This window comes from Papio anubis, chromosome 19 (genome assembly GCF_008728515.1).
Source record: "Papio anubis isolate 15944 chromosome 19, Panubis1.0, whole genome shotgun sequence".
Classification (NCBI taxonomy): Eukaryota; Metazoa; Chordata; class Mammalia; order Primates; family Cercopithecidae; genus Papio; species Papio anubis.
In genome coordinates, this window is record NC_044994.1 from 25,642,565 (window position 1) to 25,670,000 (window position 27,436).

Sequence of the window (27,436 nt, forward strand, 5' to 3'; positions counted from 1 at the left end):
ATAGCAGATGTAACATAATGTTTAAGTGCTCTGGGATTTCCGAAATGCTAAATGATCATTGGCTTCAACATAAAGTCATCAGTGACATTAGCCCCAAACAGGAGAGTGAGCCTGTTTTTTGAAGCATTGAACGCAAACGTTGACTTCACCTCTCTACCTATGAAAGTCCTAGATGGCATTTTCTTTCAGTAATGAATGTAGGCTGTTTTGTCTACATAGAAAATCTAGTTCGTATAGCCACCTTTGTCAATGATCTTAGCTAGATATTTTGGACAACTTGCTGGGGCTTGTACATTAGTAATTGCTGCTTCACTTTGCACTTCTATGTTATAGAGATGGCCTTTTTCCTTAAGCCTCATGAACCAAACTTTGCCAGCTTCTAACTTTTCTTCTGCAGCTTCCTCACCTCTCCTAGCCTTCATAGAATTTTGAAGCAAGTTTACCATTTTATATGGGCACTGTTCATGACACTCCAAACAATTACAGTAGTAACATCAGAGATAACTGATTACAGAACACCATAACAGATATAACAATGACAAAGTTTCAAATAGTGTGTGAATTACCAAACTGTGACATAGACAGGAAATGAGCAAATGCTGTTGGGAAAATGGCACCAATAGACTTGCTTGATGCAGGGTTGCCTCAAACTTGCAATTTGTAAAAAATGCAGTATCTGTGAAGCATAATAAAGTGAAACACACAAAACATGAGGTATCCCTAAATTCAAGAGACTGTATCACACATATTAATCACTTAAAGTGATTAATCAAAAGCTACAGCCTTTTGTATGTTTGATGATTGTTTGATTAAATTAAATATGGTACTTTTTTCTAGTTAGATGGTATCTGGATAAATCTATTATATAATATTCTGATACTATAGGGCTTATGTATGAATGGTAAAGCCTACATTACACCTTACATTTAGATAAAATTTTGAATTTCTAATCTGGCCAATTTTGTATACATTTGGTTTTACCCAAAATACGTCACTTAAAATGTTTTGGGGCATTGTATATTTTCTGTACATATTTAATTAGTTTTGAGTTAAATGGTGTAACTTGATTAAATAAGAAGTCATAGTTTGCACATGAATATCACTAATTGTTTAAAATAACTCTGTAGTATCTAATAAGTTAGGCTTCTTTTAACTTAAACTTTTTAAATGTAGGGACAAAATAAAGTAATTCTTGAGGAGAATGATAAGATTATATATTACTGTGGCAGCATTTTCTGAGTAGAAAATCATTATGTGAAATGCGACCCAGCAAGATCAGGTTTCAAGTTTTCAGCACAATTGTAATCGACTTGGGCTTGGGTAACTGTAAAGCCTTTATAATCAAACATCTGATATTGCAGCCATAGTTGAGTATTTGTGGTTCATTGTGAAATGTCTCCTGTTACTTTTTTCGTGATTTGAAAAGTAGAAGTCGAGCCCCACAAGAATTCAAATAAGTGTGTGTGTGTGTGTGTGTGCGCGCGCACATGTGCATGCACAGGCACTCACATTTCTGGTAGTTATCCCATTGTTGATGTAAGATTGGATTGCTGAATGGGAAGGAAATACTTTTTATACAGAATGCCTCAGTAATGCAGTGAGTTTGGAAGATGACTCTTAATCACTATTAAGTCCTCCCAGACTTAATTGTGATTGTCTTAGTCAGCTTAAGCTGCCATAACAAAATACCATAGAGTGGATGGCTTAAATAACAGAAATTTATTTTCTCACAGTTCTGGAAGGCAGAAAGCCCAGATTAAGGCTGGCAGTGTCCGTTTCTGGTAAGGACTTTCTTCCTGGCTTATAGTGGCTGCCTTGTTGCGTGTCATCACATTGGCCTTTCTTCCATATGTCTGCACAGAGACACAGCAAGCTGTCTACTGTTTCTTCTTATAAGGACACCAATCCTATTGGATCAGGGCTCCATCCTTAGGACCTCATTTATCCTTAATCACTTCGCTCTAGGGCCCATCTTCAAATGCAGATACACTGAGGGTTATAGTTTCAATGTATGAATTTTGAAAGTACAAAGACATTCAGTCCATAACCGTGATTCAGAATTTGGAAGATTTTTAGAATTCATAGTATAACATAATATTTGTAGAATTTTTTCGTATTTCATTTTGGAAGTTATTTATAACAATATGCTTAACACAGTACCATGCTTCCATTTTTGCCTACTCATATGTGTTTTCATATGTTATTCCTAACATATAAACCAATAAAATTAAGAAGTTTTATATTCAAATATTGGCTGGGTGCAGTGGCTCACGCCTGTATCCCTGTACTTTGGGAGGCCAGGGTGGGCGTATTGCCTAAGGTCAGGCGACCAAGACCAGCCTGGCCAACATGGTGAAATCCATCTCTACTAAAAATACAAAAATCAGCCTGAAGTGGTGACCTGCACCTGTAATCCCAGCTAATTGGGAGGCTGAGGCAGGAGAATTTCTTGAACCTGGGAGGTAGGGGTTGCAGTGAGCCGAGATCATGCCACTGCATGCCAGCCTGGACGACAGAGCGAGACTCCGTCTCGAACAAAACAAAATAAAACAAAACAAATATAATGTGTGTATTCACGTAACATAAACTTACTTGCATTTTATTTGAAGCCTTTGGTAAAAATAGCTGTGGTGACTGCATATATATCGATGCCTCAGGGCATCAATAACCACTAAGCTATGCAATTATAGCTACGAAATGGCCATTTCTTAATATATCTTTTTATGCTGTCAAACTTTCTTTCTCCATTCTTCCATATAATTGAGCAAAAAAAGGTAATTTCAGTGATTTCAGCTTTATCAAGATCTAGGTATAATTTACTCCAGAAACACTGAACACTCTATAAATATTTCAGTGCAGAAATAGGACCCAAAATGGATGTAAAATTACATTGTGTGTGAGTCTTTCAAGTATCCTATGCAGGTGAAAATCTTTGAAGAGGAATAGGCATTTAACTGGGATGATTTTATTTAATTATTTTTTCTAAGTGGTGCTCTTCATCTCTTATTTTATTGCTTGTGCCCTTAATTGCCACTCGCCAAAATGATTTTAGTTTTGCTTCATTGTTTTGAACTTGACAACATAATTCAAATGCAAAACAGTTGTTATGCTCACATGGGGACTTCTTTTTATAGTTGATTTGTTTTCAGAAGGAATAAAAATTTTATTTTTGTTGAGCCAGGTTTTCTAAAAGCAATAGCACTTAATTCCTAAAAATAAATCCTAGTTCTTTTAGGACGATGAAAAGACTATTTATCCTATGCCTTCTCACACACCCAAGCAAAAATGAAATTGGTAATTGTTGACTGGAGTTCAGGTCGTTATTCTATTGAGTTTCTTTTTTTAATAAGTTATGGACTGTGCTGGTGCAGTGCGAGATGTCTATATGATCTCTGGACTCTCTCTAGTCTGCTAGTATGCATCTCCTGGGCCTGTTCTTAGTACTTAGGTATATATATGCGGGGTGGTTAGTTGTCAAATTAGAGGAACATCACAGAAATTAGAGGACCTCAGAGAAATTAAGATAAAGTTGTGGAGATGTAGCTATTACCGTTAAGTTAATTAAATACCTACTAAGTGCCTACTCAGTGTTTACTGTGTAAGATCCTGATTACTTTTTGGAAGTTTTAAGGCATGTGTTCATTCCGTTAACATTTATTCAGCACATGCTGTGTTCTTGAGACTGTAGAAGTTGTGGGGGTTAATAGATGAATAAAATACCATTTCTGCCTTTGAGTATTTCAGACCATTTTCTGTGTTATTTAATGAGGTCTTTCAGCCTCTTCTCTGTGAAGATGTCTTAAGCCTCATACTTAATGTTATTTTTTTATTTTAAAGTTGAGAATTTCTAAATTCTCTCTTGAATTATTCATGTATATGATATTCCAACATGTTAAAAAGTGTTGTCTTTCCAACACAAATATAAGCTCTTAAAGGTAAGGAACTCATTCCTTTGTACCATTAATTTTCTTGGCATAGTGCTGAAATGCTGTGCTTTATGTAGTATGTCAAGCAAATTAATAAATAGGGACACAATAATAAAAATAATACCTAACATCTATTGATCCTTTACATTAAGCTTAATGCCAAGGACTTCACATAAATTACCTTGAAACAAAAGATTTGAGATGGGTAGATACTATATTCCCCATTTTACCGGTGAAGAATCAGAGGCAGATGAGGGTGAGTAATTTGAAAAAGTTCGTCGAGCTAGAAAATGATAAACCTGGGATTTGATGTCTGACTTAAAACCAATCGCTCTTAACCTTCTTAAACATTTGTAGCCTAAGTCTAATGAAACTGTGATTTAAAAAAGTATTGATTATAAGATTCTATTGAGTGAACACTCTCCCATTGCTGTTGGCAGTTTTTCTGCCTGATTGTTGCTGTCCTATATGATTACTCACCAAAATGAAAGTCTGGCTTGTCAAAGACAGGTATGTTGAAACTCTTTCAGTTTATAGGCTAGTTGTAAATAGTTTTGAAGAATGGAAAAAAAAAAAAAAAAAAAAAAACATTTCCACAACCCACTTACATTTGGAGGATGCAAAACCTCACACTGTTTTTGCTTGTCTAACATGAGGAGGATCATTTTGGGTAAAGATTTAGGCTTATGGACAGCAGCATGACATATTTTAAATGTAACTTTGTAGTGTTTGTTTTTAGAAGACGGTGCCTTGAGAGCGGGAAACATACTGTGGGTAATGGGAGAACTAAAGACTTCATGAGACTCTCAAGGTTTTATTGTTGATCTTGGACTTATAGATTGAAATTCTTGTTTCTTGCTAACTGTTACTAGTCAAATCATAATTGCTAACAAAATGTAGATAATCCAATGTTTGGGTGGAGGTAGAGGGAGGCTAAGTTATTAACATCATTTTTCCTTTTCTGATACGTGTCTAGGCAAAGAAAAGGAGGCCTGAATGAATGAATACCCCAGTATAGTTTCCGAAGCAGCATGACTGCATCCTTTAGGAAATGTTCTTAAGCAGAGAATAAGCAGAATATTTATCATGACCACTTGCTCAACCACTCTCCTATCACCCATTTGTTACACTCCCACTGGGAAGTCTGAAAACATCACCCTTTTCTTTTTATTTTTACAAAAGACATACGCATAATTGCCAAGCAGAGCATGTTGCAGGCCACTGTGGCTGTCTTAAATTCATAATGTAGTTATTCTCTAGCATATCTGCATGAAATACAACAATTCACACAATGATTATTCAGTTTATAGCTTAATTTGTGTTCATTGAAGATGACCTGATGCTTGCCAGAAATAGAAAATTGGCATTAATTAAGATTTGTTGGAACAGGTTGTTGTCAGTGAGGTGGTTTAAAGAATAGCTCAGATCTTAATTTCTTAAATGTTAAGATTAGCAAGGCTCACTTTGAAGCCTCCCCTCCCACTCTCCCCTACTACAAGAAGGAAAGTACTAAACAAGAATACAGGGAGTACTAGTAGGAATTGCCAAAGTTTTTATGGCTTACTCTGTTTTTATTTAACTTTTCGAAATTTTAACTTGATTGCTAAGATGAGAATTATTTATTATTTTTCAATTCTGTTCTTTTTTTATTGTATTACCAAAAATAAGTCATCCAATTATAACTTAATTCCCAAAGTTTTATAAATTACTTTTTATAGCAGGTAGAGTGGTAAAGTCTTCTCTCCTTATAAGAAGGTGATGGGGGATTATGAAATAGTCTCTGAAGCATTTTGAGTAACTTGGAGCAGATAGTTACTTAAAGTTTTAAATCCGGTCTTCCGCATACCCAACTTCCAACCACCTAGTTTCCCCAGCAATTTCTCGTCTTTATTAAAAGTGTACCTTTGTGATAAGAGGATAGGGGGATACATAATTTTTAATAGCTAAGGAGTTGTGTCCTTTGGCAAAAAGAAGGCCAGGACTAGTTTCTACATGGACCATTTACTGTTGTTTATTACTATCCCAATTTAGCTTGTGAGAATTGATCTGAGAGCAAACTTCCTTTTCAAAACAGATCATTCAAAACAGCCCCTACCGCATTAGGATGCAAACTAAGACATGAATGAGGTTTATCTGATAATTATATTTTGTTTCTGGTAAGGACATTTTAGATCATATACTTTTAGACTTTTGTTTCACAAATCAATAAACTAAGGCTTAGAAAAAGTAAGTGAGTTGTCCACAACGATAGGACTAGTGAATATCTGACTCATCTTTAAACTTAGAAGAGGCTTATTGTTTCAAAATTTAAGAAGAATGTACAAAAGCATATTCAAAAGTAAGTGAAGGCTGAACCCTGTGTAAAGAAAGAAGGATCAATGTTCTGTTCTTAGGTACTATTGAAATGGAACTATTGAAATAGTTCTCAGGTACTATTCAGTGGGTTTGGGTATTGAAAGGAATGGCAAAAACCACAATTTCTTTTGCACCTACCTAATAGTAAATAGTTGTAAAACTGTTGGCGGGAGTTAGGGATGCAAGAGAGATTGTACTATATACTTCAAATAGTGATCTAAAATGTTTGATTCTGGTCTCATTGGCTTCCTGTTGCCACCAAGACCTCACCCAAAGGAAGACTGAAAAGAACAAGGAAAGGGCTGTGACTGCCTCATATTTCCGCCATGCGTTGATGGAGAGAGCCATTGAGTTCAGTAAGGCATGGTGAGCCAATGAAGACCTCGCAGGAAGAAATCATTGAATTGAGTATTATTTTTCAGTTTTTGTTTGGAATGCATTTAACTATGGGATATGTGAGGCAAGGGCCAGTAGATTTGTCTGTAGACAATTTGATTAAGAGGGTTTGTCCAACAGCTACTCTCTTTTCAGATTTTCCCCATGGACTTACAACCTACTCTGTTTCTTTACTTACATTATATTTTATGTTTTCGGATTGAATTTCTCTTCTGTTCTCTGTAAATAATAAAATGGATAGCAATTAAATATTTAAATATAATCACAGTAAAACATAGTGGTCTGAAAAGTCCAATCAGTAAATGAAAACATTGTGAAGTAATGTGAAGTGACAGTGAAAATCAAGTTTTCATTTACTGATTATTTTTTCTGGCATTAGTAACATTTAAATTTTCTTCATGAATGGATCTTTAGTGTATCAAATGCAGTATATAATATATGTAATGATTATTTTACTGATTAAAAGTGGCTAAATCCAATATAATTCATAGTATCAAATACTTTGTGTAATTAATTCACTATGTGTTGTCTTACTCATCACATGTAAAATGGTGATATTGATCCCTGACCTTCCTATTGTCTAGGCTTGCTATGTAGACTAAAATTAAAACATGCATTTGATAGCCTGTTACAAGTGTATGCTGCTGATTTTATTAAACCCTTTGCAGTTAATTTAAATATTTTCAGATTGTTTTTCTTAGGTTTGGAGAATCGAGATCCAATAAATTAGCTATTCACTTTATAGCACAGTCTATTCTATAAGCTGATGTGTAAGTTTGCACTGGTATCATGGAGTCCCAAAATTTAAGTGACATAATCAAATAGAAGTTCACTTTGCATGTTGGAGTCTGAAGGTGGGTAGTCCTATGAGTTATGAGATAGCTGTTACTCCAGGATATCAAGGAAGCTAGGTCCTTCTATCTTGTTGCTTTGCTGTCTCTAGGATTTTGTTCTTATCTCAGTGGTCTGAGATAGCTTGCAGCTGGAAGAAAGGGCATGCATAGTCCCTTTAAAGACATGTTCTGAAAGTTGAATAAACAGTTCTCCTCATGTCCCATTGGTCAGGCATACACTTGCACTGAGCTGAAAGGTAGGCTAGAGAATAAATCTTTATTTGAGGAGGCATGTTCCAAGATAAAAAGTGGAGGAGCTTAACTGTGGGGAAGGGTCCTTCTTGGAGAACAACTACCAGCCTCTGCCATATCTGTTTTTTCATTAAATACCATGTGTGGGCTTGATTTCTATTAAAGATATATTATCACTTTTTCATTTGAAAAAAATTACCTATATAGTTTACACAGACACTCCTTATATTTTTAGGTCTCTGTGACAATGCTGAGCCTATAATGGCCTTCATCAATTTTTGCTCTCCACCCCCACCTTCAAGGCCTAATTCAAATCCACCTCCTTGTGAAGAATTCTTTCACTCCTTTAGCTTCATTACTTTATCCTTGCAATTTCATTTTAACATAATATGTGTGTTCCTCTGTTGCAGTATCTAATAAACTGTCTCAATTTTTCTTGTAATAGGACTGCAGTTTCCTTAATTGGTAGAGTTCACGTCTCATTGATCCTTCTCTTCCCCATGGTGTCCTTGTTAATACTAGACTTGTGATATTTTCAGATTGAATGAATGGAAAATTGAATTCTAGCTCTGTTTCTGCTTTGAACGTAATGTGTTATCTTGGATAAGTCACCTAGACTATTTTTCTTGTCTTTCCAGTAAAACAGGGGAAATCATAATTCTTGCATCAAACTGCTGTTATAAAAACAGAATAATTTGCAAAAACTTGAAAAAATGTTCTGTCAATTGTAAGATATTTAGTTTATGAGATGTCACTGTTTGTTGCCATTGTTAGAAATTTGGAGAAAGCTAATCAAGATAGAATGAAATCCAATTTATATTCTAAGGTATTTTATAGTAGTATTTTGGCCTACTGGTACCAAATGCTTCATGTTTCCATAAGACGTATTAAAATATATAATATTAATTCTTTATCTAAAATTTCATCAGTAGTTAGAAGAGGGAGGCTAGTTAGTGTTCTTTATTCAGATTCTATGACAAAATATAAAACTGTTACTTAATGAAGCAGAGCCTGAGTTGTTTTTAATATACATTAATGACTAATGTTGGGGCCGGGTGTGCTGGCTCATGCCTGTAGTCTCAGCACATTAGGAGGCCATGGTAGGAGGATCGCTTGAGGCCAGGAGTTTAAGACTATCCTTGGAAATATAGCAAGACCCCTTATGTACAAAATAAAAAGAAATCAACCACGTGTGATGTGCATACCTGTGGTTCTAGCTACTCGGGAGACTAAGGTGAGAGGATGGCTTGAGCCCAGGAGATGGAGGCTGCAGTGAGCTGTGATTGTGCCACTGCACTCTAGCCTAGGTGACAGAGTGAGGCCTTGTCTCAAAAATAAAATTAAAAAAAAAACTAATGTTGGGACTCCAATATCAGGGATTGGGATTTTCCTGATGTACACTCTACCTGTAAGTAAATTATCCTTTATTAACTGAGATGCTTTATTTGGATCTTATTTGTAACTCAGAGGGCATTTTTTTTTTTTACTGTAACATTAAAACTTTATTTAGCAAATTATACCTATTGATATTTCCTAATTTGCCATGTTTGGTATAATGACAGTTCATTTACAATAAATCCTAATTCATTTAACATTAGTTCTCAGGTTTGTTGTTGTTGTTGTTGTTGTATTTTGGTGGGGGCAGTGGTGTATTTCTTTAGCTGCTTAGGTCACTTCAGTCTCCTGAATGTATATCAATGTAGAATTTCCTTTACTTTCCCACCCTCCGTACTCATAAGTGTTAACAGTAGTATCCCGACAGTATCTCTGCCCATTATCTGATGGGTGTGTTTTGGGGGAAAAGGGATGTGTCTTAAAGTCCTGTGTCTGCACCGTCATCCAAATTTTGTTTGAAATGTGATTATGAAGCTTCATATACACAAGATGGAAATTTGGAGAAGAGACTTTAGGGAACAAAACAAATTTGCTGTCTCTTAGGAGGTGCATATGTATGTAGGAAATAATTCTTTGGAAAATCTGTGTCATTATTTGTGTGCTTCTGTCTGAGATCCTCAGTTTAATATTTATTGAACATTCATTGTGTGCTAGGATTTTTTCCATTATACTGCAATAACTTGCTGCCTACTAAACTAAATACAGCATATAATATATTTTAATTATGAATAGTAATCTGGTTTCTGATATCCCTGTAAATTGCACATACATACACTAATGCTTTAGCCTCTGTTGGTTATTAGGATCACTGCCACCTTAATACTCATTTATCACTTAAGATACAGATTGTTGGTGCTCCCCAAAGAAATATGGTTTCTTCTTTTGTATTCCTTGGGGGAATTTCTAGTGTATCACTATCACTTTTTTTTAATAACTCTCTCAACTAAACTATGAATTCCAAGATAGCTGGTGGTATACCTTACTCATTTGCACATCCTGTATGATTCCTAGATCATAGTGGCCATCACAGCAAATGTTTATTTGACTGAACATATATTACTTAGACAGCCAATATTTGTATAACGAATGGTTTGCGAAGATTCTTATACTTGACTGTGGTTGGAACTTCAGGTTATGCAACAAGAAGTCAGTATGTCAAACATGAGAATTTAAAATTTTAGGAAGAAAACTACATCATATTACTAAGCAACCAAGTGAACTCTCTCTTGCAAAATAATGTTTTCCGAGTTTTATGCCTAGGTGAGTCAATTCTTTGCATTATCCTTAGTGAGAGACTTATTATTCTTTATGATATACAGTAAAGTTAGTAAAGATGTCCAGAAAAACATAATGAGTATTATGTTTGCTATCTCAGGTCCAAATCTATCTAAAAGATTTCTAGGTATTTGACATCAGCAGAATAATTGACATAGGAACCAAAATATATACCAAGTAGGTAGGGGAGGCAGTATACCAAATGGGTATTTCCAAGTTTTCTTTGTTTTAATATAGATAGAAAATAACTGACAAGGATGGAATGAGTCTGGCTAGTAGAGCAAGTTAAATGGAGATAAGAAGACAGAATTCTATTAACCTTAAATGCAATTATATGTGATGAGCATTTTTATAGATAGCAGTTTGACTCAAAAATAATTTAGGATAAGTACATAGAAAATAATACTGCAGTGATTTACCCCACTTAATTTTGTTTTAGATGATTCTGGAACTAGAGGAAGTTGGTAAAATTTGGCAGTAGGACTAAAAGTTTCAGTAGTCACTATTATATTAGTTTAGGTGAAAGGGGCAAGCAAAAAGGAAATAGTCCTCAATCTTATAATAAAGGACCCAAGGGGGGGAAAAACAGTGAATTATCTGGTTAAACTTTAAATACTCTATGTAACGTCTATTACTTTGTTTCTTAAAAGCCTATTCATTAAGGAGAAGGAAAACTGAAATTCTTTTAGTTGGGTTGGATTCTTTTTGCTTTTTATGATAGCTGTTGGAGCTCCATTGATCATTTAAAAAAAAAAAAAATTCTTACCATTTCAAGTTGTTGTTCTTTCTAAGGTTCCTGGCCCTGCTCCATCATAAGCAAGTGCAATCAGTCTAGCGCTCTTTGATCAGGAGGGAGTTGGATAATGCTGTCAGGGTGATGGTAGTTAGGATTATGAAAGTGGTGGGATTCAGGAGGAGTAAAGACACATTTGATAATATCAAACAGACCTTCAAGGGTTAATCTGGCATTGCTATTCTATCTGCTGAGTCAAGGCTTTTTTTTTTTTTTTTTTTTCTCACTCTCTTTTGAATACTGATTTCTGTCCACCCTGTTTAGATTAGCCTTGGAAACCAATATTGTGTTTTCTTTCTTCCCTTCAGGACAAACTATTTTCCATTTGGGATCACCTCAACTACCTTAACAGGCAGCACCAGGTCTTCATATGCTTTAAGTTTACCTTCTGCTATGGAAAGGATCTTTCCTTAAATGTTCATATTTTCATCGTGAGAAGGCAATATATATAGGATTGGTTAAGCAGCTGTAAATAAATATGACAAAGTAGAAGAGTCATAGAAAGTGGTTTGTGGGAGTTTTACTATATATACACATATATAATATTTTCCAGTCTGGTTTCAGACCCCGGCATGGCTTGGAGACAGCGTTGGTGTGTATGAAGGATCTTCCTCCAATGAAGGATTTGGGACAACTTTCCATGATGATTATATTAGAGCCTCAGCTGCTTTCGTGTTGGTCATGAGGTGATGCTGAACCGAATGCTTGAACTAGCAGGAGTGGCTGGGATTGCATTGGAGTGGTTCCGTTCATTCCTTCCGGGTAGGTACCAGCTAGTGACGTTGGGTGAAAATGGACATTGAGGGTCTTCCCGTATGGAACCCCATAAGAGTCACTCATTCCCCTGTCATTTAGTGGGCATGAGAGGACAAATGGACACCTGAAGGCCAGGCAGTGCGATTTGAATGACTGGGTAGAAGGTTATGAGAGTGATTCCCAGATTGGTGTCGCTCACATATGTTATTTCTGTTTTGTCAGTGTGACAGTGCAGACTAGAATGGAAAGTGAGAAAGTGTGAATTGTTGGAAAGTGAAAATTCGAGAGACTCTGGTGTGCTTTCTAATTTCTCTGTCTGAATTACAGTTTGTGTAAACTGTGGCCATATTATAACCACAAATTTATCTAAACGTGAAAATCCTATGTAATACTAGATAGAAGTGTTTTATTTTCCTTTCTTGTATATATCCAGAGCCTTTTTCCCTGTGAACATTGACTGCATCTCCATGATCTTTCTTGCTGAAGTTGTAGTCTCCTTGTTCACTCTTTTGCTTGGGACCCTTCTAAACGAAGTAGCATGATGACATTAATAAATATTCTTGAGGCTGATTTTTCCCAGTGACTGTTTTATCTTCACTGAAAGCACTTCATTATTCTGATTCTGCTTTACTAAGAATCAAATTGGGTTGCAGTTTTAAGGAATTTGCAGCATAAATACTGCCTCTACTTTGCCTTAAACTGCTCATGCATTTTAAATTATTACAAGAAATATACTAGAGTTTCTCCAATTTTGAACATGTTGCTTAGAAATGTGGTGCTTCTTCTTGGTTATTTATTTATATAATATGATTTCAGTATTTTCCTTTAGAGTAATGAAAAGCTTGCTGAGTGTTGAACATGGAAGAAGTTTATTAGGTCTAAGAGTAGAATACAGGTAAAGAACTGAAAAGAAAACCCAGATGTATGTATCCGTAAATATCATTAGAACTGTCTGTTCAATGTCATTTTGGCAAAAAGGCAGGAAACTAACATTTATGTAGTAACTGATCAGTGTCAGGCACTGAGCCAAGCAGTTTCTATTTTTTTTAGCTCATTTATTCCTCATGGTAACATTGAGAAGTGGGCGCTGTTTCTTCATTTTACAGATGAGGAAATTGGTGCTGAGAGAAGCTAGGTATCTTGCCTAACTTCACACAGTGATAAGTGGAAAGATCTGTTATCTGAGCCTGAGTCTCGCCCATTCCAAAGCTCAGTGTTTCCGTCACTGTGGGCCACAGGCAAGCGTTAGACTTGAAGTGAGGTCCCTAGAGAAAAGATTTTGAAAAGAAGAAGAAAATGATGGTTAGGAGACATGAACAAACCAAGGAGGAAATGAGAGACGTAGGAATGTATTAAGATAATGTTTATTTTGAAAATTTCCAGAGTTTTCCTCACACTTAGTTTGAAAAGCCAAGTGATAAAAGGAACAATTTTAAGATTATCAAATGAACAAGTTTAGAATTTTGGATTTTCTGTCTTTGTTCTGACATTTCTTCACTGTCTGTGCTGAAAATGAAGTAAACATACCCCACGTCAGATCCTAGAAACTTACTCTAAGGATCTGTGCATGGAAGGCAATCAGGTGGTTAGTAATTATCTGAGGAAAGATAGCATTTGAAGACAAATATCAGGTGTTTGCTGTGTATAAAAGCTTTTTTGTTTTTAATGTGTCTGCAAAAATTTTTCTATGTGGAACTTTGGCTTACCACTGCTTTTAAGTACAATATGGTACATATGACAGAGATATGGTGAATTATTGTGTTCTACTTAAAGAGTAACTTGTCTGGATTTCAGTAAATAGTTGTTTTCATCTTTGGATGAAGTTTGAACTCATTCTAGTAGTTTTCATTTTATGTTGATGATCGCTGTCTCTCATCATTACAATAGATTTATTTCAGGTATAGTCAGAGAGAATGTTGTTTCTGTGCTTATAAACCGATGTTGACACTAGAAAGGTTAAAGCTGTTACTGTTATCCTAACATCATGTTGTCTTTACTGATTGTTACTGGTATCTTAGAAAACAATCCCCCTACACCCCCAAAAGACAAAGCCCTTTAACTGTAATGATTTTCAGTGTCAATGCTACATTTTATCTACTGTCAACTCCTGAAGTAACATTTATAATTGAATTCAGCACCTTAAGATTTCCTGACTTAGCTTTAGTGAAATATTGATTTCATGAAATTAGGTGGCAGGTGTATCCAGGAACTATTTCCTGAAAGCTTTAAGTGGCAATATAAAAGACCAAGAACATTAATTCAAGTTAAATGAGTTGGTTGGAGTTGTGCTTACTTAAATAAGATGCTTGCCAAATGGCCAGAAGCTGTGATATCCCAAGTTGTGTTTTTAGGAAGATTGAAAAATGAAGGGAAACAGAAGAATATTTCTCCTTTTGTTACATAAACATAGGTAGTTCTCGATAATTTTAGCAATGGTTTAATCAGTTGCCATTTCGTTAGTTGATTAAATAGGGGCCCAGGTTTAAGATAATTTTTTCTTGAACTATTACCTTGGCTCTCCAATTCTCTTTTCTACCCCGATTACATTTACATATTCTCCTTTTTCGTTATTGGAATTGTTCTCTGGAGAGTCTCTGTGTCTGGTTGGAGCATTGATATTGCTGTCAAATAATGCACAGGAAATCTTATTTTGTTTATAGATACATTTCTCCTCATGGGCAATCAAAATGCACATTTTTTCCTAAGGAAGGTATTTCTGTAAAACAAAGGTAATATTTATATAACTGATTAGTAGCATTGCTTGTGGAATTTATTAATATGTATGTATAATTTTATAAATTGTAAAAACCATTAGCTTGCAACATTGTTATTTATTCTCTTTAAACATTTACATTGATCCTAGTCATCTTGACCTTTATTTTACTGGTTTTAATGTATGGAAGAAGAGTATTAATATTGGCTTGTAGCAAGTATAAGCATTTCTGCGACCCCCTGCTCTGAACTTATGTTTCTCATGAATCATATTTCCCTGAGGGTGAAATTAAAACAAGAACTGGGTGTATTGAATTTCTTTTAGGCCTACTACTGTATTCTTAAGATGTATTTTTAAGTGTTGCATACTAAGTTTGGGGAAGGGAAGGGTGCTTAAATTCACTGCTCTTTCTATTTATACATCCTTTCCAAAGCCTCTTGTTTCCATGAGAGGACTTACTTTGAAATTGGTCCTTTTGTAAAGTTTATTTTTACTTCATAATTCTATCTGTATTTTACATATATATATTTCATACCACCTTAAATAATTATGATGTTTGAATTTCACAAAACTTACAGTTTGTTATAGAAACCTACGGCTTTTTTTTTCTAGAAAGCTATGTTTTAAAAAATATATTTCTATGGTAGCACTTCTAATCAAAATGGAAACCACCAGTGGACAAAGCACCTTGAGAATATAGGTGGATAAAGAAAGAGGAGGAAGGGACAGGAGAAAGAAGCTAAATTAAATTGGCACTTGTCTTGTGTTATGAATGCCAGTCTTAACACTAGTGGTTAGGTTAGTTATTTTTAGACATTTCCTTTATCAAACATTTAAAGGTAAAATTTTTCCCATAGCCAGAAAAAATGCTGACCTGAATTCTTTTGACATTCTGCTGATCAAGGAATTTCAGATGAGTAGTACCAGAATTTTCTGGAGAGAAAGGGGTAGGAGGGTGAATCAAAAATTAGGTAATGAACAAGGGAACTGTGCTGTTTTTTTCCTGAACCATAGAAAACAATTACAAATGATAACTTTTTCTTCAACATGTAATATGCTTTTCTTCAACATGTGATTTTTTTACACGTTGAAAATAATTTTTTCTTTAACATGTACTATGTGTTTTATGTTGAGAAAGATAGAGACGCAATTGAAATGTAAATAGGAAAAGTCATACCATTAGAAAAAAATTAGAAAAAATTTAAATGTAACATTTAAATCCACCTCTGACAGGGAAATAACTTTTCACAGTTAGAAGCTGTAAAATAAGCCACAAAGGAAAAGATGGAGATAATTGACTATATAACATTTTATATGTCTGCATATGAAAAACAAAACTTTAAGTCACAATCAAACCACAGAGAAAATATTTTTAGTTAATATGCTAGAGGTATTATATAAAGAGATTATTAAAACAACAAGAAAAAACAATAATCCTCTAGCATCATGGTCAAAGGACATGAACAGCAGAGGATCTCCAATGCATAAAACTAAGGAATAAACAAATATGTGGATAAGCATTCAGTCTTACTAATAATCCTAAAAATCAGAGTTAAAGCAACCCTTGAGAATTGTTTTATGGTTCCCTAATAAATTAATCAGTCTTTGCATTTCATTCTTGACTCCAAGTGATGCGTCTTGCTTATATACTGCTGGTGAGAATGTAAACCAAAACAACACATTGAAAAGTCAGTTGGCATTATTCACAAAGGTCATTGAATAACCCATATCTCATAAATTAATAATGCCACTCTACAAACCTAACATGAAGTATTCTTGATTATAAGAAAAGAATATAATATGCATTAAGATATTCATATCAGTACTGTTTTAATTGTAATTAAAGGACAGTTTAAATGTTCCCTACTGATATCAGTGACTCTCAAATTTGGTTGCACATTTGAATCATTTGGAATGATTTAGGAAAACACTGACACCTCAACCCCACCCAGATATTTTTACTTAATAAGTGTAAAGTTGGCCCTGAAATTTGCATTTTTAAAAATTTCCCTAAAATTGTAACATACAGCCAGGTTGAGGACCACTAACTTGAAACAAGTTCACAGAATATTTTAAACCGTTTGATGTGATATTTTTGATAGGTTTGTGATAGTATGTAAAAGGATATAATAAATATTGTTATTCAGCATTTAAATAAATTATAACTTTAGAATGGAAAGAATTAGACTGGAAGAAAGTTTACATAGTGCTTAGAGTTATATTCAGGAGTTGGTATTTTGAGTGATTTTTCTCATCTTTTCTTCAGTTTGCGTTTAGTAATGTTCTTGTTTTACCAAGAAAAAACTGTATTTAAAGGAATGGTTCCTTCTGGCCAGATCTCCCAGATAGCTTCCTACTTACAGGTTATTTCTACCTATGAGTAGAGAGATTTATTCTGGCTTATAAAACAATTATATACTGATGCTAGAGTATACATCATATTATAATAAAATTCTTATAGGATTTTTTTCCTTTCTTTGATCTTATTAATATTTTCTCATATAGTTTTCTGAAGTTTGGAATATAATGAACTCACATCAGTCATTTTTCTCTTATTACTCTACAACTGTGTTAATCACTTGTCACCATTTTCTTAATACTGTCTATACTGGTAGCTGCCCCAGTGTTTATCCTGAATACCACCATTAACTCTCTGATGCATGTACATATCTGAATTTTGGATGCATGCTTTTAAATCACTGAGTCCAGAACTAAATTCATCATACCGTCAAGCTAATCTCTTCTGTATTATCCATCTTAATTATACCACCATTCATCTCTAGTTCTCAGTCCTAAGCTCCTTCTCCTTTTATCTCACACATTTTGTCAGTGTCTTTGTCCAAAAAACAACAAGAAAAAACAGCCTACTGTTTTGTTTTGCTTTTGTCTTAGCATGTATTTCTTGATTTTATTCACATTGCTGCCTACCATTAGTTCTCTGACAAAGCTTGCTCCATCTTCCCTGCAGGCCAGTCCTGCAGACTTCTAACTGGTCTGTCTTCTAGGTGTATCTCAGTTTAAATCTATCTTTGTGCTAGTAAATGGACAAGAGCACTTTCCTTGTTAAAGTCCTCTGGGGCTGTCTGTCATCTCCTGCATGAAGAATAAGCTCTTTGCCATGGCATTTAAACTGTGGAACCAAATGTCATGCGCCATGAAGTGGTGTGGACCTTCCCTTTGGAATCTGATTCCTATCCTATTCTCTCTTTTACTCCCCACTCTGGAATCATGTTCCTGCACACCACATTCATTTCTGTCCGTTTGTGCTGCCCTCATGCTGCTCCTCCCACGTGGAATGGCCTCTTCATCTCCACCCCTCGAGTGAATTAGCAAAAATTTAAAGATTGATACTCTCCATCATTAAGTAGTTACTCTCATTAGAAGGTAATTTGGAAGTAGCTATTAAAATTTTCAAAGCACTCTTCCAACTGGAAGTACAATCTTTTTATCTATTGTAGGGAGATGGTTGTACATATACAAAGGGAACACTATATAAAAGTCTTAATTGTAGCACTTTTTTCATGGATGAAATTAAATGCAAACTAAGTGTTCTGTAATAAGGAAATACTTATACAAAATTATGATAGAGTACATATATTTTATAGACTCTTAAGAACATTACATGAATATTAAAAACATCCAAAATCTTATAATTAAACTAATTGGCATTTTTGATATGTTACTTTTTGGTAATGTCAAATTACATTAATGCCTTATACATCTTATCAATTTTCCACTATTTGTAAGCAGAATATACACTTACAAAAAAATTCATGCAGGGCGTGGTGGCTCATGCCTGTAATCCCAGCACTTTGAGAGACTGAGGAGGGTGGATCATGTGGTCAGGAGATTGGGACCATCCTGGCCAACATAGTGAAACCCCGTCTCTACTAAAATGCAAAAAAAATTAAAAAAAAAAAAAAATTAACTGGGCATGGTGGCGTGCGCCTGTAGTCCTGGCTACTCGGGAGGCTGAGGCAGGTGAATCACTTGAATCTGGGAGGCAGAGGTTGCAGTGAGCTAGGATCACGCCACTGCTTTCCAGCCTGATGACAGAGCAAGACTCCATCTCAAAAAAAAAAAAAAAAAAATTCAAGTAACAATAAAGTAAAATGTTAAAACACTAAATTCTATAGAATATTAAGAGCAAAAATTGTTTTCATTTGTATTGAAAATAAATGTAAAAATCTAAACCATAAAGTTGAGTATATGCATAGATAGGAATGTAAATACAAAAATATCTGGAAGAAATCATGATTGACCTTCTGAGGCAGTGGATGGGATTGAGGGGAGTTAGGAGGACTTTTAACTGGGTATAATGATGTACTTTTACACTTTCCATGTAATTACATTTGCTTGCATGAAAACATTAATTGAATCAAGGGAAGTATCTGATAGAATTAGAAAAAACTCACATTGTGAGGAAAAAAACAATGAAGCTTTTTTTTTCTGCTTTGAAAATACAGCAGAGTACCCATGTTCCAACAAACAGTAGCTGGAATTAGCAGTTGTGGACTGCTTGTGGCATAGTTGCTTCTTTTTTTATATATATAAAGTCTAACAGAAAAAGCTGAAGTTGCTTTGATTTCCTCTTCTTTCTCCTCAGAAGCAACAATGTCATAGATTTGCTGGGTATAGTCATAGTTCAGGATTTATACTTTTATTACAATCTATAGGAGAAGTATATCTAAATCTGTAGCCATAACCTATTGAACATTTAAGTTATTTACAGTTTATTTTTCCTATAACTAATAATGTCTTTTTGTGAAAGTATGTGTTTTTCTAGGGTCTGTACCAAAAAGTGGATTGCTGATCTGTAGAGCATGCACAGTTTTTTTAAAAACTGGATCTTGCCAAATGCCTTTCCAAATTGGTTATATCAGTTTATGCTCTCACTGGAGTATTTAATATTTCCCATTTCTGGATGTCCTCAGCCAACACATGGAATTGTCAAGCTTGAAATTTTGTTTTCTGTAAATGGTAAAATGTTAGCTTGTCAACAAGCCCCTGAATGTGTTCTGAGTGCTCAAATCTCACAAGGCACTATGAGGTGAACACAAAGAATCTTTATTTAAGTCAGAGTCCTCAAGGAGCTTGTTGCTGTCAAGCAGTGTGGTGGTAGACTGCAAAGAACTAAATGCTACAATAGTAGCATGGGCTATAATGCCTTTGGAAGTGCAGAGAACGTCATTGTGGACTGCAGAGGTGATTAGTAGCTTTTAGGAGGTGAAGGTGAGGGGATCTTGACAAATGAGTAGGAAGAGAGGAGAGCTGTGGGCATTGAGGGAGAGAGAAACATGCTGAGAGGCAGCCTGATTGGAATGGACTTCAGAAAGCTAATAGTCAAACTATTACTAATTGCCCTTAAAACCTTAACCAGAAATGGATTAATAGAGCCTCAAAACGCATGTATTTTAAACTCATTATTTTATGGCTAAGTAAATGAGGCCTAGAAAAATAGTCAGCTTGTACAAGTCATATAAGCTCTCTCTTCGGCGTCCAAAATAAAACTAGTTAGAGACTTATTGGCTTATTTAACTTGGACGTCTATCAGGTTGATCTTCAACATGACCAGACAATGCAGGAGTTCCCATGATCTTTTCTCCTGTTTTCTTTCCCTGCTTTACTCTGCTTTCCTCTGGTTAGCTTTATCCCCTTCAGACCCTGGCCTTGTGGAGGCAGAGATAGGCACCAGCTTTTCCCTTTTATGTCTTTATAGCTAATGTTATTACTGAAAGATAATTTATATTCTTTCCTTTTTTTTCTGTATCTGTTTTTGAAAAGATACTCAAACTTCCACCAGCTTACCAGTTTCTGTGACCAAGTAGATAGTTTAATCTGGCCAGCCTTACTGGTGGGGAAATCAATCCTATTTTTTCGATGGATACTGGAATCACATCATTATGAAAGGGAGAGTCCCTAAAAGAAAAGAATGCAGGGTGTGCGAATGTAAGATGGCCACTGCAGCCTTTTGGTGTGTAGAGTCCTTCACAGACATGATTGCATCTGTGAATTTAGAAAGAATTTTGGTGATGCTCATTGCATGTCTTTTATGTCTACACATCCATGATTGTAATAGCTTTTATTGCAGTGATTAAATTTATTTCAAGAAACAACTTTCGAGTACATTGGTATTGCTTGTCAGGCAATATAAAAATAAATATGTCTATCTCCTGTGGAATTTTCAAACTTATTGGAAGTAGTAAGGGCAGGAAAGTTAAAGATGTAAACAATTTTCAAAGAAAATAAACCATGAAAGATATGAAAAGTATTGTGATTGTTCTAGAGGAATGGGGATATCCTAGGTTGTAAAAGGCTTCCCCATACAGATGGTAGCCAGAGCAGACATGGGAAACTGTAGAAGCTTGGTGATTTACTGAGTTGGATTGGATTATAGGAGAGTGTTCTGAGAGTTGGAGAAGATGAAAATGAGGTAGATGGCAACTGTGTTTTTGATGACCCTAATGCTGGCCTGAGGACTTTGTGCCTCCTTTGGTGGGCAGTGAAAACCACTGATTCAACAATAGTGAATGGCATGGCTAAGAAGCAATCTGAGCAGTGTTTCTGTTGTTGTTTTAAAATAAGAAAATTATCTGGCACCGGTGTATAGGATGAATTGGACTTGGGAGTTGAAGCAGGGAGACCAGTTAGAGATTATAGAATTGTCTTGTGAATGAGGTAAATATTTTTTGAAATAGAATGTAATAAAGTAAACATGTAAGGTTTCAGGTGAACTTAGTTGGGGCTTTGTGATGCATCAGTCATGGGATGGGTACTGGAGGAGGAAGATGATACCCATGGCTGAGTGAGGCTGGTGGGGATCGGGAGGAAGATCTGCTCTGAGGAGATGTGTGAGATGATTTTCATGTTATACATGGCATCTGTTGGGTAATATAATGCAGGTTGAGTTTCCCTTATTCAGAATGTTTGGGACCAGAAGTTTCTTGGATTTTTGACTTTTTAAAATTTTTGAATATTTGTATTATACCAGTTGAGCATCCCAAACCTAAAAATTTGAAATCCTAAAAGGTCCCATGTCTGTTTCCTTTGAGCATCATGTCGATGCTCAAAAAGTTTCAGATTCTGGAGCATTTCCAATTTTCAGATTTGGGCTGCTCAACCTGTATTGCAAATACATAGTATTTTTAAGTACATAGAGATACTGTTTGTAAATTTTCAATACTATTTACACTTCCTGGATGTGTTTTTCAATTTTATACACTTATACAGGGAATATAATAATCACACTGTATTTTTCACAGAAAAAAAGAGAGCTTTTGCACACTTTTGAAGTAATCTTTTAACATTTGCTTAGTAAAATTAAACATTCCTGGGAGTGCTGACTGCTAGGCGCTTTATTCCTAGTTATCCTAATCATGTAAATATGGTATAACATTTCTCTATATTTTTTGGCATGCCATGATAGGAGATGTTGTTTAATCCTATGGTGGAGAGGATTCTTTTATTGTATATAATCAGGAAACACAGAATTAAATAGGATTTTTCAGAGACTTCAATAATACTTATTAACGTATTTGATGAGTTTGCAAAAGGAGAATGCAACATACATTTCCCAAACACATTTGAGAATGTTTCTGAGCAACACTTGGGACAGATATCCCACAGAACAGATTCTGGAAATGGTAGAGTATTAGCTATTGCTAATACAATGGGTGAGAATGAGTAGCTGCAGGTTGAATATAGAAACTTACATTTTGGTATGAAACTACCTCATACCAGATATAATTACAGTGTCTATTCTTTTAATATATGAAATTTACTGTTTTATTTTGTAAGATATAGTTTTTGACCTAATTGGAAATAACTTTTTTGAGCTTGCAGGGCTAGGGAAATAGGATAAAAGTCCTGAAGAGCCACCTATGGCCGTGGGTTGACTGCCTCTGCATAGGAGTCAATGACATGATATATTTGTACATGATCACATCTCAGTCATCTCCTTGGAATAAACTAAGGATAACATTTAAATTCCAAATGGTTTTCTCTTGTTTGGAACATGCCTCAAGGCTGCCTTTCTGCTGAGTCCCCTGTCATTTCATATGTATTCAGAAAATTTAGTTCAGTTCAGTCTACATTTCTATTATGTGCAAAACACTGTTGGAGTACAAATTTATTTCAAGATCAGCTTGACATACATACATAGTGTGCTCAATAAATGTTTGCTCAGTAGAAGGATTGTGTTTTCTCTTAATGACACAGTTTGATAAAGAGGCATCTCAATTATGGATCTGAATTCTCTACCACACATATATGTATATATGTGCATGCGTATTGTGTGTGTGTGTGTGTACCTCTTGTGTGTGTATATATCTTATTTATGGTTTATATATATATATATGTATATATATTTATCAAATACACAGATACATATATTTGTGGAGATAGGGTCTCACCGTGTTGCCCAGACTAGTCTCAAATTCCTGACCTCAAGTCAGTCTTTTTGCCTTTGCCACACATAATGTTGGGATTACGGGCATCAGCCACCATGCCCGGCCTCTATCATATTTTCTTTAAGTTTCTTCTTCCTTTGTTTTCATTGGTGACATTATCAGAGGAAGATAGTCAACAGTGTCATCTTCTGCAGCCTAGTTCTTTATATTTGAAATCTACTCTGGATAAGTCATTGCTATATGCAGTATTGAGAATGAAGTAGGTCACCTTATCATTTAGCAGCATCTGGCTTTAAAAATGTATTTCCTCAAAGTGCTAAATATTTGTGTAAGTGTTTAAGTTAGATTAAATGGAGGAGGCAGTTCTATGGAGAGAGAATGTGAGATAGTGGAAAGAGCACGGACTTTGGAATCAGATTATAATTTAGATTTCAGCTGTATCACTTAGTTGTTATCTGACTTCAGTAAGATTCCTCATCTCTGAATCTCAGTCATGTCTGTAAAACTGGGAATCATGCTTACATTTTGGGGTGGGCATGAGGAATATAGATAATAGTTGTGAAAGCCCAGGCACATTATAGATGCCCAATAAATGGTAACTATAGTGATAGATGTGTTGCTATCATTCTTCTCCCTGTCCCCTTACTAAGTTATCAGTTACTTTTAATACTATCCACATGTGAGAGACTATGGACGAGCTGTGTACACATGCCCATGTCTTCACTTATTTTTGATACTGAGATGAAAATGAAATTAGAAATTAAAATCTTTTTAAAAATTAAAATATTACCTGAGCCAATTCTTTAAACAAGCTGTGAAATATTAATTTCTTTCCATTTGTCATTCTTTTTACATTTAGATGTTGGTTACTATGGTTAGTAGTGGTAGTATTAAGAAAATAAGACACAATTTTTGAACACTTACCACATACCAGACACAGTTCTAAGTGCTTTATATGTTTTAACTCATTTAATCTTCGGATTAGTTCTCTAGGACAGAGTGAGTTTTATTCTCCACATTTTAGAGTCGAGGGACCTGTGACCTAGAGAAGTTAAGTCCAACATGACTCAGCTCGTTGAACTCAGGCTGACTGGTTCCAGAGCCTGCAGTCTTCCTCGCTGTTCGCCACTGCCTTCCCCAGCACAGGGGTGGTAATACAGCATGTCATGACATACGTCGTTGTAGAAGAACAGCTGTCAGTGTCTAGGTGTGTATGTGGCATGTTCTTTACTAGATGTCTATAATTAAAGATAACCACCTCACCTCCTATTTTAGTTAGGGTCTTTGAAAATTATGATATAGATCATATGTTTTGGTTTATACTTACATAGGGATATTTCTTAATTTCCCTCTAGATCCTGCTTTACTACTAAGCAAATTTTTGTCCTTGTATTAATGTTTTGGAATTTTTGATTCCTAAAACAGTAGGTCCATTTAGTGAGTGTGACTGTATGAATCGCTATAGTCTATCTAATGATATCTTGATGGTTTTTTAATAGGATAAGGGTTCTAAATTCAAATGTCTATCTCTTATTTGTTGTACAGAGAGACATGTTCATGCCAACCAGAGATACACACTGAGGTCTGGAGTTCAAAGTTCTTTCTCTAAATTTTTAAAGTGTACAGCATATATTATTTGATAATTATTTTTTGTCTCAACCCCTCCTGATAAAAAGAGTAACAAGGCCGCATTTGAACGTTACTCTAGAGACCTATTGAATATCGAAAACCACATGGATATCCTCACATAGCAAATCACAAAATATCTTCCTTTGAAATGTGACCCATCTCTGATTTGATGGGTTATTCCCATTTATGTTTATATTTTCTGAGTCTTTGTTATTCCTCTGTTAGTGCACAATAAAAGCTTTCATTAGTGATTGTAGAGAGACCATGAAGTCTGCGACACTGTTTCTTCACTATCCAATTTGAGGCTTAGTATAGAACATTTTGTATTGGAATTATTCAGATAACTTATATAACTACATATATTACATACATATAGATATCATTCAGGTAACATATATAAAGGACTCTAAATTTTAAAGTTTTATTTTCAGTCATTTTAGAGAGTTTCTTATTGATAGTAATATTTCCCAAGAGTAATAAGTTCATTTGGCCTTGATTTTTCTAGGGTAGTTTGTTATCATCTAGGTTACTGAGTTGTCAGTTGACATACGCTGGGTTACTATGTCTGTTTAGGAACCATCCCCATTCTTCTCCACTAGTAGGGACATGCCCATTAAATAAATAAATCTAAGGGTACATTATTAATTTTTTAATATCTAAAAAACATTTTTTGAAGTATATACAGAATTTAGTCTACAAATTCTAAATAGTTTTCACAAAGTGAACACAGATACTGTATCGAGAATTAGAATATTACCTGCACCCGAGACCCACCTAACTTACTCTTAAAATATCTTCTTTATATTTTCTCAAAGCTAACGTTGGAAGTGCTTGAAAGAAGCGATTATTAATTTTTTTGAAAGAATGAGCATATAATTGTTTATATTAATTTGTATTAATAGTACTTAGCACAGTAACTAATTATGATGTTTAATAACTGCTTGAGTTTGTTGAGTTTTTATGCTTTTGTTGCACTGGACTAATTTTTTTACATTCCCATATTTTAAAAATGAGATTAAAAGAAATGTTTGCAGGAAATAGATTACATCTGAAATTTTTATTAAGACATAACATTAATAAAATAGTTTAATATTTGTATTACTTAAATATTATAAATCATTATGTTATATGTAAAGGAATAATGGCTCACAATTATATTTTCTTTGTCATGCCTGCAAATAGTCTTCCAATTGCATTCCCCAGGTATTCTGTCTGGTTTTTAAAATTATTTAATAGATAGGCCTTTCATTCCTTTCACTAAGTATTCACAATCGGTAAAATTGTGTGTGTTTCATCAGCAATTTGATAATATAAAGCAATAGTTTTTCTGTATTTCACACAGCACTGGGCTCTGTAAAGCATCTCTAGGGGTTCTTTGATGTCTAGACAGTTTAAATTATGCCTGCTCCCTTGCCTCCAAATTCCACCCCTGTTCTGCTTCAGGGGTTGTGGGAAATGAAAACAAACCAGAAGGGTCCACAGCTTTAGAGTCCAGGGGGAAAAACAAACAAGTAGAATAAGCTGTATATCTACCCTGGCAGGTGTGTAGGAAAGGGCCCAATTATAGGGGATGGGATAAAGAAAAGAATTGGGGACAAATATTGTCCTGCTTATTTATTTCTAGTTATATTTATTATATGGAAATACATGGGCTTTGTGAACAAAATGAAAACATCATAGAAGTATTAGGGAAAAAAAATCAAAGTCACCTTTCAGCCCAGTGCCCCAGTTTTTTTTTTTTCCCAACCTCCCCATAGGCAGCCAAATTTGACTTTGGTGGGTTTCCTGTGCATTGTCCTATTTGTTGAAATGGTGAGATGAAGAATTGTGTTTTAAGTTGGAAAACTAACTTTTTGTTTTCTTCCTTTTTGTTTTCCTTCTATAAATCGGGATATCGCGGTTTTTCCAATTCATCTTGTTAGAAAGTAAGTAAATTTGAAATTTCAGAGATTTTTACATTAAAACTTTGATGTTTTATTATTGCATATATACACACATATAGTTACAGGATTTCAGACCTCTGAATTCCGACTGAGGTGATGAGCGTTTGCATTAACTGTGAAGAAAATTTTGTTGAATAAATTAAAAATAAGAACCATTACATAGAAGGCGATCAGTTCTAAGAATACAAACTTTTAAAGCATGTACATCTGCCTTGTTTTTTTACCCACAGTTTATGTTTAAGATATATATGTATATACAATATATAGTATACATGCCAGTTCTATTTTTTCTGAATATAAAAATAATAAAATGACATGAGACTTTTATTTCTGTTCAATAGCAGTTAAGACATTTCTGCAGAAAATGTAGTCTAAGTTTTCTGTAGTTTATGGAATTGCTGAGGATAACAGCAGTAAGGAAATGGTGTGAAATGTTTCTGAAATACATTTTCCTGTGTATATTTTACACTGGATGAATCAGTTACCTTTTAGCAAGCATTTAGCTCTTTTGATGTGTATTTTTCATTGTTTTTAAATAAAATGGACCTGAATAACTAGTTTTTCCATCGTAAAGTGTGCTTAAAGCTAAGTGACTAATCAGTGAGTGATTTTAGTTGTGAAATTTGCATTTGATTACAAATTGTTTTCTAATGCAAATGTATAGTTTTGAAATAAAACAAGTTTCTTTTGGGAAAGATTTATAGAAATTGCAAGTCATTGAGACTTTGGAGATGTTGTGATTGTGAATTACGTATTTTTAAA

General features: G+C 34.7%; 1 protein-coding gene across 7 annotated transcripts in view; it reads left to right on the plus strand.

The window, feature by feature from the left end:
* Window positions 1-27,436, plus strand: part of ASXL3 (ASXL transcriptional regulator 3) — a 173,782-nt gene that overhangs the window by 37,037 nt on the left and 109,309 nt on the right. For 3 of the 7 annotated variants that reach the window (XM_009192582.3, XM_017951656.3, XM_009192583.4), the window contains exon 3: window positions 11,727-11,729. In XM_009192582.3, the coding sequence (XP_009190846.1) occupies window positions 11,727-11,729 (3 nt within the window). Of the gene's footprint in view, window positions 1-11,726; window positions 11,730-11,778; window positions 11,988-12,234; window positions 12,238-27,436 lie in introns of all 7 variants that reach the window. The other 4 variants (XM_009192585.3, XM_009192584.4, XM_009192587.3 and 1 more) reach the window with 2 other exon arrangements.